Raw genomic sequence first — 20,215 nt, forward strand, 5'->3', positions numbered from 1 at the left:
GTTGAATGTAGCATTTGTCAATGGGCAACCACTTAAGCAGGGGAGTAGAAATGTATGAGTTGATCTTGCTTCTCAATCTGGCATGTGGTAAAGTGGCTGTGCTTAAATCCTGATTTGTTTTCCTAACGTATCTTTTTTTAATGCAGTATCACTGAACTCAAGGTTAGTTCCATTCAAGGACCATTATATACTGAAGCCACATTTACCCCTGTGCCTCTAGTGGTTCACATGTGATTAGTATGTGTGGTGTACATACACCACACAATGTTCTGAAACATTCAGGAAAGTGTTTTGTGAAGCAACACTTCATACGTAGTCAGACTTAGTTATAACAACTCTGGAATTTTTTCTTGGTTCCTTAGGGTTGCCAGGTCCCCTGGAGCACAAACCGGGGGTTTGCCAGGTCCCTTTACTCCCCCAGCAGGAGATTGGTAGCCTGGCACTCACCTTGCTGTTCAGGGGTTTTTCTTTTTTGTTCGCAGCTTGCACGATGATATCACTTTTGGAAGTGATGTCATCTCCCGGGGGTCAAAGGCCGGCCAGAAGCGCTCTTGCACTCATCAAGGGCCGGATCGAGCCCTGCAGGACATGATTCTCCCCAAAACAGGCCCACTCAGGCCTGGGGGGCATCTTGGCATTGCGCGCCACCACTGGAGGGGGCACGTCCCAGGGGAGTGCTCCCCCCACCAGCCAAGTAAGTGGGTGTGGGGGCAGAAGGGTGGGAACGGGGGATCCTCCGCCCCTGGTGGGGGAATGGTAACCCTATTCCAGCTGTTAATATTGCTTATTTTAGAAAAGCAGTCCATCATACCTTTTCTGTCTTATCCATCTTAGCTCACTGTCTCAGTCTCATGCACTATCACAGAATCACAGAATCACAGAGTTGGAAGGGGCCATACAGACCTTCTAGTCCAACCCCCTGCCCAATGCAGGATGAGCCTAAAGCATCCCTGACAAATATTCATCCAGCCTCTTCTTGAAAACTGCCAGTGAACGGGAGCTCACCACCTCCCTAGGCAGCTGATTCCACCTTTGAACTACTCTGACCATGAAAAAGTTTTTCCTAATATCCAGCCGGTACCTTTCTGCATGTAATTTAAGCCCATTGCTTCGAGTCCTATCCTCTGCTGTCAACTGGAACAGCTCCTTGCCCTCCTCCAAATGACAGCCTTTCAAATATTTAAAGAGAGCAATCTTGTCCCCCCCTCAGTCTCCTTTTCTCCAAACTAAACATTCCCAAGGCCCTCAGCCTTTCCTCGTAGGGCTGTCTCCAGACCCCTGATCATTCTCATCGCTCTCTTCTGCACCCTCTCAATTTTGTCCACATCCTTTTTGAAGTGAGGCCTCCAGAACTGCACACAATACTCCAGGTGTGACCTGACCAAGGCAGTATAGAGAGGGACTATGACCTTCTGCGATTTCAATGCAATGGCCCTTTTGATACAAGCCAAGACTGAGTTTGCCTTTTTTGCCATTGTATCTGCTCATATTTAGTTTACAGTCCACTCTTACTCCAAGATCTCTTTCGCATACACTACTACCCAGAAGTGTATTCTCTATCCTGTATTTGTGCTTCACATTTTTGTGGCCCAGATATAATACTGTGCACTTATCTATGTTGAATTACATCCTGTTCACAATTGCCCACTTCTCCAGAGTATTCAAGTCTTGCTGAATTTGAACTCTCTCTTCTTGGGTATTTGCCACTCCTCCCAATTTGGTAACATCAGCAAATTTAATGAGTAGCCCATTTACCCCTTCATCCAGATCATTGATAAAAATATTTAAAAGTACCAGACCCAAAACTGAGCCCTGTGGCACCCCACTGGACACCTCCCTCCAATCTGATGAAACACCATTGAACACCATTCTTTGAGTGCGGTCCTCTAACCAGTTCCCTATCCACCAAACTGTGCTATAGTCCAGTCTGCAATCTTCTAGTTTACCCAATAGAATGTCATGGGAGACCTTATCAAAAGCTTTACTGAAATCCAGGTAAATCATGTCGACAGATTTCCCATGATCCAGTAAGCTTGTCACTCGAACAAAGAAGGAAACCAGGTTGGTCTGACAAGATCTGTTGGGGACAAAAACATGTTGACTTCCCTGGATCACTAAGTGGTCCTTCAGATGCTTACAGATCAATCCCTTTAAAATCTGCTCTAATATCTTCCCAGCAACAGAAGTCAGACTGACTGGCCTGTAGTTTCCCGGGTCATCCTTCTTCCTTTTCTTAAAGATTGGGATAACATTTGTTCTTTTCCAATCTTGTGGCACATCCCCAGTCCTCCAGGAGGCCTTGAAGATGATAGACAGAGGCTCTTCAAGTTCTCTAGAAAGTTCTTTGAGCACTCTTGCGTGCACACCATCCGTCCCAGGGGATTTGTATTCGTCCAGTACAGCCAGGTGCCTCTCCAGTCCACAACCTCTCTGTCAATGTCAACTAGCCCCCCCACCCCCGGTGTCCTGTCATGTCTACTACCATCTCTAGATGAGCTCAAGTTCTTCAGGGAGAAAACAGAGGCAAAAAAGGCATTAAGCCTGTCTGCTTTTTCTCTGTCCTCCATCAGAGTTTCTCCCACTCCCAACAGTGGTCCAATTGCCTCTTTTACCATGTGTTTGTTTCTCACATATCTGTAGAAGTTTTTCTTGTTGTAGCAAGCCCCCCTGGCCAGACCCAGCTCATACTGAGCTTTTGGCTTCTCTGATGGCTGATCTACAGTACCTAGTAACTCTCATATATTCCTCTTTAGAGGTCTGTCCTTCTCTCCATTTCCTGAACATTTCCTTTTTCTCGGTTTCTTGGAGTCCTTACCATGTTTCTGTCTTGCTGGAATAGTGAGGGATTGAGCTTGCAAAAGCTCATCTTTGAGAAGAGCCCACCCTTCACTTGCTCCTTTCCCTTCCAGTACACTCCCCCATGGAATGACTCTCATCAAGCCTCTGAGTTCATTGAAGTGTCCTTCCTTGCCTAGCGCTCTTTGGGGATAATTTCAAGTCTACACTTTGAATGGGAAGCACACTTGGTTGGTGAGCAAACATTTATCCAATATTTGTGTTGTGACAAACAGGAATTAAAAACTATGCTAAAATATACATCTAGTGACAATTTGAGCTGATTTTTTACTTTGTGGTTTGTTCTGTGACCTCTAAACTCTCTGTTGCTAATTCTCTCAGCGCTGTCACTGATCTGCTTCTCAATGGGGCTTTGTAGAAATGCAAATTCAGAAATGTCAGCACCTGTCTGATTCCCATTAGTTTAACTACTCTGATGTCACAGCAGGGATGAACAACCCACGAATGGGCATACAAATGCTGAGGAGATCGGAGAATATGATTTATTTACTTTATTGTTCATTTTTCATTATCAAACATCAGCCTTTACAACGTCTTTTAAAATGCTAATAGACTCCATTACATTTCTTGTTCCAATGCATAATAAGAAAACTTTGTCTCTCAAAAAACTTGTCTGTGAATATTATTCCCACACAACATTTCCTACAATTTGTCAGAGTGGTCATATATGTGGTCCTATACAAGCACTCAGAGATTGTTGGTGGCTCCACATGTTTCTATTTTGCTGCAACACATTTACATGCCATTATCTCAACAGATTCATTACCATTTCTACACTGGATTTTTCTATATGCTCTCCAATATAACAGGTGTTATATGAATTTATTTACTTTACATATATCTACTTCATCATGCTATCAACTTTCAATTATACCTTGTTAGTGCAGAGAGGCTGAATCAACTTCAAAGCCTTTCTCTGAAAATAGACAGATGGCATTTGTTGCTAATATACATGATCAGGCAATAGAATTTAAAGAATTCTACTGTCAAAAGACTGTGAAGATAACATTAAAGCGTATTAAAGCGTATGGATGCTTGGCTATCAAAATAGCTGAAATGGGAAATGTCCGGTGTTCAGATGACAAGCAAGTGTTCATGAAAGACTAGCATCCAATTTTAAATTTAGGACTGACATGAACAAGGCAGATGAAACTGCAGTTTCTTTTAGGACAACATCTGTTTGTATCATTCCTGTTTCATTAATTCTCCCATATTTTGCATAGTTAAGAACAAAATATGGAATTCAGAATATAAAAAGAAATGATATCTATCTCTTTGTTTAATACTTGATGGACCCAGTGCAGAATATTATATATATAATGATTTTCATTACCTAGTTATATCAGTTTTCAAATGTTGCTTTGCAAACAGTTTATGAGTTTCTGATTAGTTCAAGACAGGGTAAGAGGAGAGAGGAATGAGTACATTTCCAGAATGTAGATTGGGGTGGCACTGGAGGTATAAGTACTAAAAAATTCTGGATTGGGTTCAAAAGTCATTTTCCATTTGCAAAAAGGAGAGAGTGATTTCCACCAATTCCATTCTCTCATTACTGACCCCCACAAGTGTTCCCTGTCCCCCTAGGAGCAACATTTCAGAGAGTTCAATGTGCTGCAGCAGGAGGTACAAAACTCTTTTCCGCTGGTAGAAAATGACCTTTGGATTAAGTCTTCCGGTTGCAGAATCTCAGCCCAACCCTGGAAAAGTGCATTAGGTTTCAGTGCTTTCCTCAACTCTTGGTCCAATCTTGCATTATGGGAACCACATAATGGTATACCCACAAAGAAGCTTAAACCAAGGAGGAAAACATTTTCCAGGCACACAATGTAAGCGGGAAGGCAAATGTATTCTGTTTGTTTTTTGCTGCAACATACTAAGACGGTAACTTCCTTTGGAATTTGCTGCCTATTACCATGTTAACAATAATGGTTCACAGGATGGATCATAGAGATCATCCCTGTCTCCACCCCAGATGGGAGTGATGGCAGGTGGCCCCTTACTGGTGGACATTGAGAAGCAGCAATGGACTGCTGGGGCCCCAGCTTCAGCACAAATGTTTAATTACTGAGTGGCTAGTAAAACTCTGGGGCCAACAAGTGACATCATCACCCGCGTCACATACCAGGTTCTGCTGGCCATTTAGGAGCTATGGACCTGCATGGCTGCTGGAGCTGTCTCTGTCATCACTGCCCAATTCCCACCTGTAAAGGCACAGCTTCCCCCTCCCCTTGAATCAACACTTGGTAGTCCCTGTCTGCATAGAATAGTTACTGTTCCCAAGGCCTGGAACAGATGGTCTAAAATCAGCCAGTTCCCATAGCTGAAGAGCGTAAGAGCTGAGAAAAGAGGGCAGAGCAGGTTATTTGAGTTCTTTTCTCTCCTCACTGTTGCACTATTGGCAGCTTCTGGTCCCGAAGGTGATGGTGGTAGTGATGATGATACTTATTGTTGCTACACATAAGCATTTCAGTGTCATTATTTTGGTACCGGTTCCTGCTGCTCCTGGCCTAAATCCTCATGACATTGCTCTAAAGAAACAAGTATAAGTGGGGACCAAAAGCCGTCATGCATTTTCATCCAGCTAGCCTTAATTTGCATTGGGTCCCTAACAGAAGCCATGACCTGGATAGCCCTGGATAGCCAGATCTCATAAAATCTCGGAAGCTGAGCAGGGTCGGCCTTGGTTAGTAATTGGATGGGATACCTCCAGTGAAGACCAAGGTTGCAGAGGCCGGCAATGGCAAACCACCTCTGTTAGTCTCTTGCCTTGAACATCCCAGCAGGGGTCTCCATAAGTCAGCTATGATTTGACAGCACTTTCCCCCCACCACCGTGAGGAAAGGGGGGCCTGACTCCTTAGTACAGTTTTACCAACTGAAACCAACTCCCCCACTTAGTTATTAGCATTTTAAAAGACAAAGGACAGGTTTTGTGTGGATCATATTGATTCTATTATTTAGAATTAAGGATGCAATTTACCTAGAATTTATCTTGAGCAAACTCATTTAAATGAATCAAAGCTTCACAAGAGAACTATAGAGTTTAATTAGGTGCACATCTTGCTCAGGACAAGAAAGTACAGATCATATATATTATCACTGAGTTTTGAATTTTGTACTCACATCTTTGCAGAAAATATTCTGAAACCTAAGAGGAACGCTTCTCTGAAGTTCTTTGGCAAAAACATTGCCATTTGTATTTTTTTGTCCTTGAAATTTAATTATACCATATATTCTTTTAAATTGTTTGCTCACTATATCAGTGCAAACTTGAAGGAATGAACCATAAAACTTGGGCTATGTTGAATAAACTCTGTGCAAAACCATCATTCTTTTCAAAACTGAGTCAATATTGAGAATGAGTCATTTAATCTGAGACAGTGCATTGCCGAGCATACTGTACTGAAAGGTGTTACACAATGCCAGAAATTTAGATAATCCAATCTCCTGGACAGAAATGGGACAAGTACGGGGGTGCGCTGGTTATGTTCTATAGCTAGAATAAAGGCCACTAAATTCTCATTGAATGAGATGAAGAAATAACTGCAAAAGAAACAAGTAGTATTAGTTACAGTGATAATTAGCAACAAGAATAGTTTTACTTGCACTGAGATGGGATATTGCTGTGTGCTAAGAGGCTGGATGCAAAGCAGTTTTTCTGCTGTTTAAAAGGAAGGAGGGATTCCCTCTGACCACTCAGACAGGTTCTGCTGGGCATGATGGGACACTTGCAAAGCATGCGCAACCTGTGGAAGTAAGGAAGAGAATTGGACCAGACTGAACTAAAAACACTGGCTGGATCCAACCAAAGGACACAGAAGTTAAATCTAGGTTTGCCCAATGGTGCATATTTGTTTCTGGTATCAGTTACTTTACCGCCTTTCATGAATAAGTTCCACATACCTGAAGGATTGGCCATTCCTTGCAATCAACCTCCATGCCAACTAAAGGTCTCTTTTACCAGAGTGTCTTTTAGCAATGCCCTATATTCACCAGATACCCACTATGCTAAAAAAAACACCTTCCAAAAAACTTTCCAAACTGTCTGGTTAATTTAACAAGTGTGAGGGGAAGAGGTAATTATTACAGCAATGATGCAAAACTCTTAATGTTGTAGGTGAAAAGGTTTTTTTAAAAAAAGCAAAATAGGAAGGGGAGCTGATTAGAGATGGGCACGAACGGGGGGGAAATGAACACGATGGGAGTATCTTATCTTTGAGTGCTTTCTCACATAAAAATATTTCCAGCATTTAGTCAATTAGACATATTTGGGGGGGGGGGAGAAGTTCCCTGATTTTTTCCCTTAGAGGAATCATTTAAAAGATGCCGGTTTCTGATGTGGTAAAGTCCAGAATTCTACTGGCCTTGCTGTTTACTCATGACCAAGTGTGCCTGCTTTTTGTACGTACATATGTAAGTGAAGTGCCCATATTTGAACAAACACATGTAGGAGGATGCAGGGACAGTGTGCTTGCTACTGTTCCCCCTTTACGTGAGTTGATTTGTGCCTGCATATGTCATGTGTATAGGTCTTCAAGGTACTTCATAGAGCAGGCATTAAGCTGGTTTATCACTCATTCAATCTCCATAGGAAACTCTAGGAAGAGGGAATAAGATCTCTAACCAGATTCTTAGCATCTTTTCCACAATTCCTGGGATTATTTGGAAGAAGTCATTAGTTAAACTAGCATACAGTTGCATCAAGTTTGAAATGCCTGGAGGAGTTTCAAAAGCGGTCTCCAAATGTTCCTTGTGGGGGGGGGGGTGATGATGACTGCACATATGCCATTCTCTTTGGATAGCAGCCACCACATAATTCATCAGGAACTCCTGCGGAGAGCAGAAGCTCATTATATTTGGGAAGAGCTGGCCAGCCAGACAAGTACCTCATATAATAGGCTCTTAGCATATTTAAAAGATTCCAAATAAATTCAAAATACAAAACATTGGCTGCTGAGAATCTGTTCTCTTTTAATTAACCCCCAGACCTAAGTTTGCATTCCCTCTGCATACAGTGTGAAGCCACACAAAAAGCATCCTAGAAGCACTGCTGTTGTGCATGCTTGTCAAAGCGCCATTAAAGGTTTCCAAAGGAACCTAGCTCTCTAAATTCAGTTCTGTGCAAATTAACTAGGCACATTTCATTTCTGTACGATGGGAAAGGCAAAACTAATAGTCACTTCTTCATCATTTTTCAGAACTAACATTGTCAAACAGAAAATTATTTTAATTTACTTTTCTGCATTGGAGTGACATAAATAATCAGGGCACATGTACACCACAAACTTAAACTGGTTTAATAACCAATCCTTCTCCTCGGGGAATCCTGGGAACTGTAGTTCTAGCAAATGAAGATGTTCCCCCCCCAAAAAGACTCTGTGAACTTCCAACTTAAATTGACTGCCTGTATATCATGAATGGAAATGTATTTGTATCACTGATACTTGAGGTTGTGTACTGATACTAAACTGGGGGTGCTAGAATCTGCAAACAGAGGATTCTCCACACCACCTGGTTACAATTTCCAGAATTCTTTGGAGAAAGCCATGACAGTTAAACAACTTATTACTATTATTACTATTTGTTTTCTGTCTTTACTGAAGGTGCTAAAAAGATTGTCCTTCCCCTGCCCCAGTAATCCTGTGACATAGATTAGATTAAGAAACATTCACTACCCAAGCCCCCTAGTGAGCTTTATGATGACTAGATAGAAACCGGAGCCAAACTTGAAATCCAGCAGTTATCTACTTTTTGTACCACACACTCTCATCATAGTGAATTGAGTACAATTGTATCCTTTCGTGCGCTCAAACAAAAAATATATACCAAGTCCCATGGCACTTTGAAAAGCAGTGCTAAGACCTAAAACCATTGAGTTTATTAATTGGTTTGCCAAGAGCTTGAAGTTCTCAAAAGCAAAATTTTAATGGAAATTTGTGCAAATATCTGATTGTTTCTTATTTCTCCTTCTCATACTCTAGGAAGAAGACGCTACTCGTGATAGCCGGTTTAATTTTGGCTATGGGATGGGTCACTGTCTACAGGTCAAGGATGGAGCCGCAGTCAAGGCCCCACCTCCAAATCCTCCACTGCCCCCACCGCCAAAGGATTCAGATTCCATCAAAAAGAAGTTTGTTGACCGTGCCAAAAGGATTGATACAATATCCCGGGCTGCATTCCCACTTGCCTTTCTCATCTTCAACATATTTTACTGGATTACATACAAAATCATACGTCATGAGGATATTCACAAAAAATAACTTGGTACGAGCTTGGAACTTCTAGCCAAAGTGACTTGCTTGTAAATAAAGAGTGAAATGTCTTTTCTGTTATTGGGACTGAGGGTTTGTTGTCTTGTGATGATAACTAAAGGGGGGGTGGAAAAAACAGAAAAGTATCAATAATAATTGCACAAAACGAGATGTTGTGGGATCACAAACATGAGGATTTCCTTATGGCCTCTCAACATGGTTCTTCCAGACTCTTGCCAAGATCATATAAAAGCTAAACAGGGCCAATTTTTTCCAAAAAATGCCACGTCTATAAGACATATTTTAAAAATACCTAAACAGATCTGTCATGGAACTGACTGTGATGGCTGCAGTGCAATGAGTTGTAAGAGGACCAAACTTTCTTCAGGGTTATGCTGCCTTTCTATATGAAACAAGTCTACTAAGCTACATTCCATTAATGTCTGTAGTTAGTGGTTCAGCCAGAAGTCCCTTTGTGGATTGTAAATTATTTCTACTAACCAGGGGGGTGGAGATTTATACTTTAATATCCTTGTGGGTGTGCATTTAATATTCTTGCTTTCCTAGAACTGTAACTTCTGAGGTTCGACTTTGTGTAGGCCGTGATTCATTTGATTGCTTTCACTTGTAGAAACGACCTGCAAAATGGTTCGTTTTATCTTGGTTTAAAGACAGTGCACTTATTTCAATTCATTTTTGCCTGGATCTTTTTTTTAAAATTATTATTACATGCAGCATAAGGTGCCAAACTGTAATTTACCTATTGTATTACCCTGTACTGCACTATTGATTAAGAACTCATTTTCTGGCATAGCTCAGTTTTGCATTGACTTTCTATTACTGCTGTCATTGTAGCTGCAAGTTGATAGCTCTGTAGGTAAACACACCTTGTTTACAGACCTCTTATTTATACCTTTCCTAAAAAGTGGCTATCATTTTAAATATCATTGACCAATTGAAGAGTTTTAAAATTGTACTGTGACTTTCATAACCTGTTAACCTTTGGTGCCAGAGCTATGTGGTCCAAATCCTTGCTATGTGTTTTAAAGTAGAAATTTAAAAAAAAAAAAGCCAAACAAAAACCAGAGGTATTTTTGCTTACACAGACAACCTGTAAGATTAAAAACAAAATTAACATTACAATTTTACACTTGCTGTAAAAGGGTTTATTACAAAAAGGTAATGATGTTTCAATAAAGCTTAATGTATGATTGATTTTTGTGCATCTTGCTTTCACTGTGGTTTGTGCTTGTTGCATGACAAAGCGATATGCTAAGCCTCCAGAGAAATGAGGACTGAATAGTAAGCAGAAATTTTTCCTCAATTTATGAATTCCAAAGTACACCAGAGCACATACAGCTTACAAACAGGACATCTTTTATTTCATTTTTACAGTCATAGCTTCCTGCAAAGAATTCTGTGAATTACAATTTGGTAAAAGATGATTTAATATATTTTTCCTCCTGAAAATTTTCTGTAGCTAGAAACCATATTAGTTCTTTTGGCATTTTTTATATTTTTGGTAATTATTTCTTGATATGTTGTTTAGAACCTCTCATCTGATCAGACTTTCTGTTACCATCTGTTACAATAAGTTAAATTCCTTATCAGCTATATTGCCTCTGTCTCTTCATTTAAAATTCATTGTACTCCTGAATTTTGTATCCTTTTGTCCATGCACCATGGAATAACAATCAAATGATCAAGAATTATCAGTGAATGCATATATCTACCTTGTCTAACACTATGATTCTTTGAGAGCTAGGTCGAGTTGCCAGCTCTGGATTGGGAAATTCCTAGAGATTGGGGGCGGGGCTTGGAGAGAGCAGGGTGTGGGAAAGGGAGGGGACTCAGTAGGACATAATGCCATAGAGTCCACCTCCAAAGCAGCCATTTTCTCCAGGGGAACAAATGTCTGTTGCCCCGAGATCAGAGGTAATTCCAGAAGATCTCTAGCTACCACCTGGAGGTTGGCAACCCTAGAGCTAGGTCCTGTACATCCAAAGAAAAACAATGAGGATGGAAAAAGAATTTGTGTGGTATGGTACAAATAAGATCCTCACATTCAGGCTGGAAAGATGAGAAAATTATTCACTGAAACATTTCTAGAGGCCTGACCACAGCAAATGTATGTGTGATAAGAAAGAAGAAATGGAGAATGTTGTCCTTGGAAAATGCCAGTTGTACTTTAAATGTGCCAGGAGCAGAGCTACATAAAGGAAAACCAGACTCCTCTGAGAAAACAAAACAGAACAAGTGCGCCTAAGGGGCTTGACCTAAGGAGAGAATAAAAGGAACTATGGTGGCTGGGTCAGCATCACATCCTCTCTCTCTCCAAAAATGATAGCGCTGCAAGATATGCTAACAGCAAAGTTAGGCCTGCTATCTGGGGATATTAAGGCTGTCTTATGGAATGTTTCTGAAGTGAATGCTCAACTGGATTACAAGAAAAATGAAACCAAATTCAAGCAGATTTTTAAGGTAGCTATGTTAAATGCTGAGGCAGCTTCTTTTAAGGCATACATGGAGAAAATCAAAGAGAAACAAGATCATTTTAAAATTCAGTCTCAATGGCATTTTCTTACCATTATTAAAGGTGTATTAAAGGGGTTCAATACAGTCCTGCACTCTCCTTGGTCCACCCTCTGTACAGTGGTCATTACTTAGGCTTGCCAGTCCCCCAGTAGGGGAGGGGATCCCCCCTCATCCAGCTTTCATTTCCCTCCACCTCTCACCTGGCCGGCAAAAGGGGAGGCCCAAGAATGTGGGGGACAAAGTGCACTCTCGCATGCTCCAGAGCTCCCCCATATTCGACTGGGAACATTTAGGGTTGATTGTTACTCAATCAGCCCTGGCACAACCCATTACAGAGAGTCAGTTTGGTGTAGTGGTTCAGAGTGGGAGGACTCTAATCTGGAGAACCAGGTTTGATACCTCACTCCTCTGCTTGAAGCCAGCTGGGTGGCCTTGGGGCAGTCACAGCTCCTTGGAGCTCTCTCAGCCCCGCTCACCTCACAAGGTGATTGTTGTGGGGATGATAATAACATATTTTGTAAACTGCTCTGAGTGGGCATTAAGTCATCCTGAAGGGTGGAATATAAACCCCCCCCCATCTCCCCCCATCCCAACGTTCTCTCCCCCAGGGGACTTGGCAACTCTGTCGTTAATTATAACAACAGGCTGGTGCCTATGTCATAGTGCAATGATTCCCCCATCCCTTTCCTCAGCCCTAAATATATTTCTGTTTCAGGCCAATGCTTTGTGGAGGACAATGTAGTGTCAGAGTCAAGGACTGGCTTCCAATCTCCACTCTGCCATGAGGCTCACTGGAACCTTGGGTTAGCCACAGTTTCTCAGGGCCCATGGACACAATAATGTCTAGTTTGGTCCTCAGCCTAACTTCCCTGTAGGGTTGTTGTGAAGCTAAAATAGCAGGAAGAAAAACATGTACACCACTCCGAGCCCCTTAGAAGAAAAGAAGGTATACATAGGTGAGGTTGCTATGTAGAAGGTACTTTTCATCTTCTCACTGGAAAACATGGTCCACTTATGTAGCTGCACCCTTGGAAGCATGTGTTGTATTTTTATTATGCACATGCAATAATAGAAGGATGCATGCCAATTCAGATAGTGTCCCTGCTCTCCACCGCCTTTGCTTTCTCCCTCTGTCTTTGTCCTCATTGGAACTCACTCGTGCTGCTGGGCCCTACTGCCAATGCAGCCTCCCGTACTCAATTACCTCTCAGATTTTTTTAAAAAAATGCACTAACCTTATCTCGTTCATGAAAATAGTATAGTCATAGATATTTTTATAAACAATTAATAGTCCTCAGCAAGTGATTTCATTCACTTACTTCCAAATGTTACAGAAAGGGATAAAAGTAGTGGTATTTGTTTATCATCTGTTTATTCTCCTTTCACAAGAGGATGTTAGCCTGAGCCATTAGCTTTGGTGGCTTCATTCAGTGAGGTGATTCCCGACTTTGTGTGAGAAAGCAGGCCAGTTTGAGGCAGATCACACCCACAACACATTTCACTTAATGTGTCAGACACCACTATCAATCCATCTGTAGACTTGTTACTTTATGCTGACAATACTCTTGACAAGGCTAGATGGCTATATTTAATAGCAGCAATTCAGGACAGTTGGATTTCTTCCAGACAGTTACAGAGGTGGTTAGGGACTGTGTCCAATTCCCTGCTTAGATTAGTAGCAACAGTGGTCTCATGTCAACAGTTACGCAGCTAGAAAAGGAAACACAGAGAGATTTTCTCTTGAAGGTAAGGACAGCCATTTGAATCAGTCTCCACATGATAAATGCAACATATATAGAGAAAGCTAATGTGTTTGTGCCCTATAGACACTTCAAACAGCTCAAGCGCCAGAGTTTTCTTTAGAAAAACTATGAAGTGTGTGGGGGTGCTCACCAACCTTCTCTTTAATGAGAGCTACTCCCCCCTGCATGTTACCAAGTTATATTCTGTCACAGAGACAAAACATGGACTAATAAGAGCACTAGAAAGCAAGCGATCAGTGAAGCAGCACAGAGGACAAACCTATGAAATAAGAGCTTTTAAAAAGTGCCTAGAACTGATCTTTTTACAATATTTTCCTGAGTCTTTTGGCGATGTCTGACCTTCTCTGTAGTAGCTGGCAAGCTACCTGTTGGAGACCCTTTGTGTATACATTGCAGAAGGAAAGGGGGGGAAGGGTCCATGCCATTAAGTTCGTGTGACCAGGGTACATGGACAGGAAAGAAAGATAATGCACTTGTGTGGCAGAGCTTTGAATGGTTATTCACAAGAACCTCAGATGGAAGAATGCATGGAGAGATAAGGGCAAACCAGATCTGACCGAGCAGCATGAAAATGGAATACTGAAGTCCAGGAATGAGAAAAAAAACCCTATATGTTTGTTGGGGATAAACAAGACTACTGTGGCAGCAGTGGATCATATTTCTGTAGTCAGTGGTTTAAGAAGAAAAGCATTATATGATGGTGCTTGTTCAGTCAAAGGAGAATGCTAGTATGTGGGGACACACCATCTCTAGTCCTAGAAACCATATTTCATATCCCACAAATCTCTTTATAATGGAGGTTTTGGGAACCACTTAATTTTCTAGTCCTCAAAGAGGGCAATGCATAGACTAGGGTTGCCATGGGCCAAAGTAGAGGGGGAGTGGGGTACTTACCTTCCATGCACTCCCGTCACACCAGAAAATGACATCTCCAAACAGGCGATTCTTACTGAACTGGGCTTTAGTGTGAACCGATATACACCCATGATACATGTCCTTGTTCCATGTCAGGGAAGAGATGCCTTTGCTGGTTACAGGGTCTTCACTTGTAACCCAGGTGTTGGAATAAAGGGTGAGTAAATGGTTAAGGGTCTCCTTTCTTAAAGTACCCTGCTTTCTACTCACACACCTTGGTATAAGCAAAACTGTATTTATTGTAACAGATGAACAGAATAAACTGTATTTATTGTAAGACTGGATATGGAACTCTCCCCTCCCCACAAAGGCCCAGCGTCCCAAAATGAATGATGGCCTATCAAGCTAGGGTCTTGCTTACAGTCCCCTAAAAGTGCAGGTCTCAGATAATGTCTGTAGTTGCCCTGCAGCCACTGTTCAGGAAGTGCTGTCTTCTTGCAAGATGTGTAGTGCAAGGCAGTTCCTGAGTTCCAGAGAATCCAGACCACCAATCTGAAGAGAAGATCTCAGGACCAGGATCTCAGGATCCCAGGAAGTGAGTTCAAGAGCAGAGACTAAGAGGGCCCACACCAAGAGTAATCAACCACCACCACCCACCACCACCACCACAACAAGACAGCCTGGGAGCCAACCTCCAGTTCAGGAAGTGAGTTGAGGAAAGAGAGGTCTGGAAGAAAAGCCTGCACCAGAAGAAATGAGCCCAGCAACACAGTTCTGAATGTGAGTTTAGTAGAAATTTCTTTTGTCATAGGACCATTGCAGCTTCTTCAGCTGAGGCCTTTCCAGCAATAGAACCCAAAAGCTTCCAAACAGCTTTCCCCCCTCCTCCTTTCCCAGTTCAAAATAAACAGACCTCATGCTCCAAGTTGGGAAATTCTGGGAGATTTGGGGGAGGGGGTGAAACTTGGAGATGGCAGGGTTTGGCGAGGGAAAGGACTTCAGCATGGTATAATTCCATAGAGTCCACCCTCTAAAGCAGCCATTTTCTCCAGGGGAACTGATCTCTGTGGCCTGGAGACGAGTTGTAATTCCGGGATATCTCCAACCACCATCTGGAGGCTGGCAACTCTACCCCCTGCCCATGCTTACCTGGCTGGCGGGAGGGGGGAGGCAGGGGAATGTGCATCCTGGAGTGCACTCCTGGGCGATGTGGCGCACTCCTGCACACAGCAGTGGGGCAATTTAGGATCCTAATGGGCTGAATCAGACCCATTTGGGGCCTAAATTTTCCCTCTATGAAGTGCAGGAGTTTCTGGGGCCCTCCCAGCAGTGCTCCCATGCTCCACAGCGGGCCAAATCGGGCCCCCATTCGGGGCCAAAATTGGCCTGCTGCAAAGTGCAGGAGCACTCCAGGGCTCATTGCACTGCCCCGGCAGTGCTCCTGTGCTCCTCAGAGGGCAAATTTGTCCCCAAATCGCCCAAATCGGCCTGCTGCAGAGCGCAGGAGCACTCCCACGAGCAGCACAAGGCTCTGCACAATGATGTCACTTTCGGTAATGAGATGGAATATGAATGTGAAACTCCCTTCTCACTTCTGTCCTTGAAGCTCTGTGATCTGCACCTGAGATTAGTTCCATCCTCATCCTTATCTACCTGGGAACTTGCAGTGTCTTTCTGACTGCACTTTCCCAGAGAAAAGGCCTTTTTTTGCTTTTAATTAGATTGAGAAACGTGAAACAATGTTTGAAAAAGGCAAAGAAACATACTAGGCATAGTCAGTTTCTTGAGAGTAAGCATTACTTAAAATTCCTAGAATGGAGGAGACTTTTGGTTAATGTCATAGGAATGAGAGGGGGGAAGGCAGCATGGTATAGTCTGATAATGTCAGGTCTTGGAAGTTAAGCAGGGTCAGTATTTGGATGGGGGACTGCCAAGAAAGACTGTAGAGGATGACAATGGCAAACCATCTCTGTTTCTTACTTCTCTTGAAAGCCCCTTGCTGTGGGTGGCTTCACAGCACATATGTATGTAATATGAATAAGGCAATTTGATTAGCAAATGCTCACGAAGTTGAAAGTGTCTTAAGGTAAAAAGGATTATAATATCAACATCAGCTGGAACAAACTAAAACAGTGACCAAAATCATCAAAAAAAAATTCTTAAAAGATATCACACAGTTTATTCTGAAATTTGCTAAACAAGAGATGTTATGTCAAGAACAGGAATCTGTAATGGAGAAGTCTGCCACTGTGTGGTTGAAAATACAATGAAACAGCAGAGTTGAATAGTGCAATGGAAAGCTTTTCTGATTGGAGAAAAATAAGAAAATATGGTTCTTGCATCACCAAATCCCTCTACTAATCAAATTAACCCTTCCGTAAGTGAAATGAATGCACCTTTTCCAAAAGAAGCTGGTGAAGATACTCAGTGGTTCAAGACTGCTACAAGCAATGGAAGACAATTCCCTCCTGCATAATAAAGGATAAAGACTGTGATCCTCGGCTCAGTGATGCAATCATAATGGGATTTATATCACTGTAAAATAGCATCGTATTTCTGCCAAATGATTTATTTTTGCATCAGCTGGAACGGACCAGAAGTGGGAACTCGAGAGATTCCAAAATATTTGGGCAATGCTTCATTTTGATTACAGATGGAAATGACATCAGTATTTGCAACACTGTTTCCATGTTGAAATGACTACACCTACTGCAATTTTAATACTGACACTTCCAAATCCTTTGACAAAAAAATTAAGTTTATACTAGCCCCATGTAATAATATATCTTAATTCATTTGAGAGATTCAAATGGAAGTCTCCCTCCCTCCCTCCCTCCCTCCCTCCCTCCCTCTCTCTCTCTCTCACACACACACACACACATACAGGGGAGGGGGAGAAACTTGGCTTTAAGTTTCAGGTTGCTAGAAGACCATTTGATCATTTTGGTTGCTGTGTGATCAGCATGCCTAACAAATAAAAGAAAAAAAGAGTTTGTATCTAGCTAGTTCCATTGACAGGATAGGCTTTAACTTCCTTTTTCTCCTCTATTATGTTTATATGCTACCCTTTCGCCAAAGATTCAAAGAAGATTTTCACCTCACAAAAACTCTGAGGAAGGTTAGTCTGTGATACAGTGACTTCTGAATGAGTTCTGAACTTGGGTTAGCCACATGGAAACCCAAGAGTTTGCTTAATGAACCATGCTTGAAAAGGGGCACAAACCCTGCCTTACAATGGCCCACCCACTTTCTGAAAAGCTCAATGGGCACAAGGGAAGTACTGGTGGGCACATAGTGGCCAAGTGTGCCACGCTGGGGAACCCTGCTCTAGAAACCAGGGATCTCCCAGAATTACAATTCATCTCCAGACTACAGATATCAATTCCCTTGGAGAAAATGGCTGCTTTGGAGGGTGGACTATTTGGCATCACATCCCTCCTGAGGTACCTTCCCCTCCTCCACTCCAAAGGCTCCACTCCTAAAGGCCACACCTGCCTGCCTGTGAGAGAGAAGCCAGCCTCTCAGCCCCACCCTTCTCTGTGCCTGAGGTACTTTGACAACAGCTGCCTCCAGGAGCCTGTGTTGCCAGAGAGGGAGGGAGAAGAGCAACCGCCTACCTGCCTGTGAGAGAGAAGCCAGCCTCTCAGCCCCACCCTTCTCTGTGCCTGAGGTACTTTAAGAATGTTGCCTGCAGGAGCCTGAGCTGCCAGAGAGGGAGAACAGCAAACACCTGCCTTGCCTGTGAGAGAGAAGCCAGCCTCGAAGCCAGCATCTCAGCCCCGCCCTTCTCTGTGCCTGAGGTACTTTAAGAACATCTTGAAGTGCCTTAGTTGCTTGAATTAATGTTGTGCTTGCCTGTTGTTGTGGGGAATGGAGAGTGAGTTGGATGGTGGTGGACATAGGGAGGAGGGCCAGCATGGGTCAGGGATCCCAGTCCTCTGGGGATGTGGGAGGTATGACAGTGGGAGCTGGTCTCAGTGGAGAAGGGCACGGAGATATGGAATGGCTCGGTGCCCTTCTAACCTATGTCCCATCCTGAGAAATGCTGGTGATGGAGCTAGGAAAAAGAACCTTCATTCAACACTGATGTTGTGCAATGCCAGGTCCATAAACAATAAGAACACAATACTGCAAGATCCCTTTGTGGTGAGTGATGTGGACCTGGTATGCATGACTGAAACCTGGGTGAGGGAGGGTGAAACAGTTTCCCTGGGAGAACTGACCCCCCCCCCAAGGATATTCGGTCCTCCACCAGTCCCGAACAGGAGGTTGGAGGGAGAGGTGGCAATCCTTGCCCGAGAGTCTTTCTCCTTCAGGCCGCTTCCTGCCCCTGAGATCTCTGGCATTGAATGTATAGGCCTGGTGTGGGGTGCCAAAGAGAGTTTGGCTATCTGTCTGGTGTACCAACCGCCTAGCGCACCAGCAGATACCCTGTCGCGCCTGCTAGAGATGGTAGCGGGGTGGGCCTTGGAGTACTCCAGACTGATGGTGCTGGGGGACTTCAACATCCATGTTGATGATGCCTTCTCTGTGCAGGCTGTGGACATGGTGTCTTCCATGGCAGCACTGGGACTCTCCCAATTTGTGTCGACCCCTACACATCAAGCAGGCCACACGCTAGATTTGATCTTTGGGATGGGGTTAAATGTGGATCTGGAAGTGGTGGAACCGGTGCCATGGTCAGACCACTTGGTCCTGAAGGCTTTGCTGGGGATACCACCACCCCTCGCAAGGGTGGTGAGCTGATTTATGCTCGCCCGCGGAGACTTATGGACCCAATTGGGTTCCAGAATGCTTTGCGGGATCCAGTGCTCCACGGCAGTTCATTAGATGAGCTGGTGGAGGACTGGCAGTGCCAGCTCTCTGAAGCTATTGATGAAATCGCCCCCTGTTGCCCTCTTTGCCCCCGTGCAATACAGGCTCCCTGGTATACAGAGGAGCTCCGACAGAAGAAGCGGGAGCTAAGACGGCTTGATCGAGTGTGGCGACGATCTCGGGACGAAGAGGCAAAATCATCTTATAGGACATTTATGAAAGTCTATGAGGAGGCAGTGAAGGCTGTGAAGAAAGAGTTTTATGCAGCCTCCATCACGTCAGCTAGCTCACACCAGGCAAAATTGTTTAATGTGTTTCAGTCATTGGTATCCTTGCCAGAGGGAGGCCGTCAAATTTTGAATTCAGATATTAGCTGTGAGGCTTTTGGGAGCTTTTTTGCTGATAAAATCTTGTCTTTCCACCGTGACTTGCCAGCCACAGTTGATTCAGTGAATGAGCTAGAGACCCCTTGGCCATCTTTGTGGCCGATATTTGATCATTTCAGCCCACTCTTTGGGGAGGAGATTGACAGGACCCTGCGATCAGTGAGGCCCACCACATGTCCCTTGTACCCATGCCCATCGTGGCTGGTAAAGGCCGGTGCTGAGGGGTTGCGGTCCTCGCTGGAGGCCATTGTTAACCTATCCTTAGGCTCCAGAGTTTTTCCTGGGCCATTAAAGGAAGCTGTGGTGAGGCCTCTTTTAAAGAACCCATCACTGGACCCCACTGACCTGGTCAATTATCACCTGGTTTCGAACCTCCCGTTTCTGGGAAAGGTGATTGAGCAGGCAGTGGTGGAACTTTCCCCACAGTTTGCCTGGGTTAGAATTTCTCAGTACTCCACACAGATTCACCAAATTTGAAAGAATTAACACTTTTTCTCAGCACTCTGCCTGACTCTGCCTTCTAGGGTACAGCTATTATCCAATCAGAGCAGACTCACTCACCCATCCAGCACTCTCTTCTTTCCTCAGAGGTCTGCATTTAAACTCACAGTAACAATTATTTTAAAAAACCACATCAGCAAACAGAAAAAAAATCCAAATTAAATACATTACATGCAAAACGTTACATAATGTAATGGATTAGAAAACAATTAGTGAAGAGAAGCTTAAATGCAAGGCTTTTTTTCAGCTGGAAC

General features: G+C 43.3%; 1 protein-coding gene across 2 annotated transcripts in view; it reads left to right on the forward strand.

Moving 5' to 3' along the window:
- GLRA2 (glycine receptor alpha 2) overlaps window positions 1-9,115 on the forward strand; it is a 167,524-nt gene extending 158,409 nt beyond the window's left edge. For both annotated transcript variants that reach the window (XM_054974106.1, XM_054974107.1), the window contains exon 9: window positions 8,837-9,115. In XM_054974106.1, the coding sequence (XP_054830081.1) occupies window positions 8,837-9,115 (279 nt within the window). The remainder of the gene's footprint in view (window positions 1-8,836) is intronic.
- Window positions 9,116-20,215: the final 11,100 nt, after the last annotated feature.

This window comes from Eublepharis macularius, chromosome 3 (genome assembly GCF_028583425.1).
Source record: "Eublepharis macularius isolate TG4126 chromosome 3, MPM_Emac_v1.0, whole genome shotgun sequence".
Lineage (NCBI taxonomy): Eukaryota > Metazoa > Chordata > Lepidosauria > Squamata > Eublepharidae > Eublepharis > Eublepharis macularius.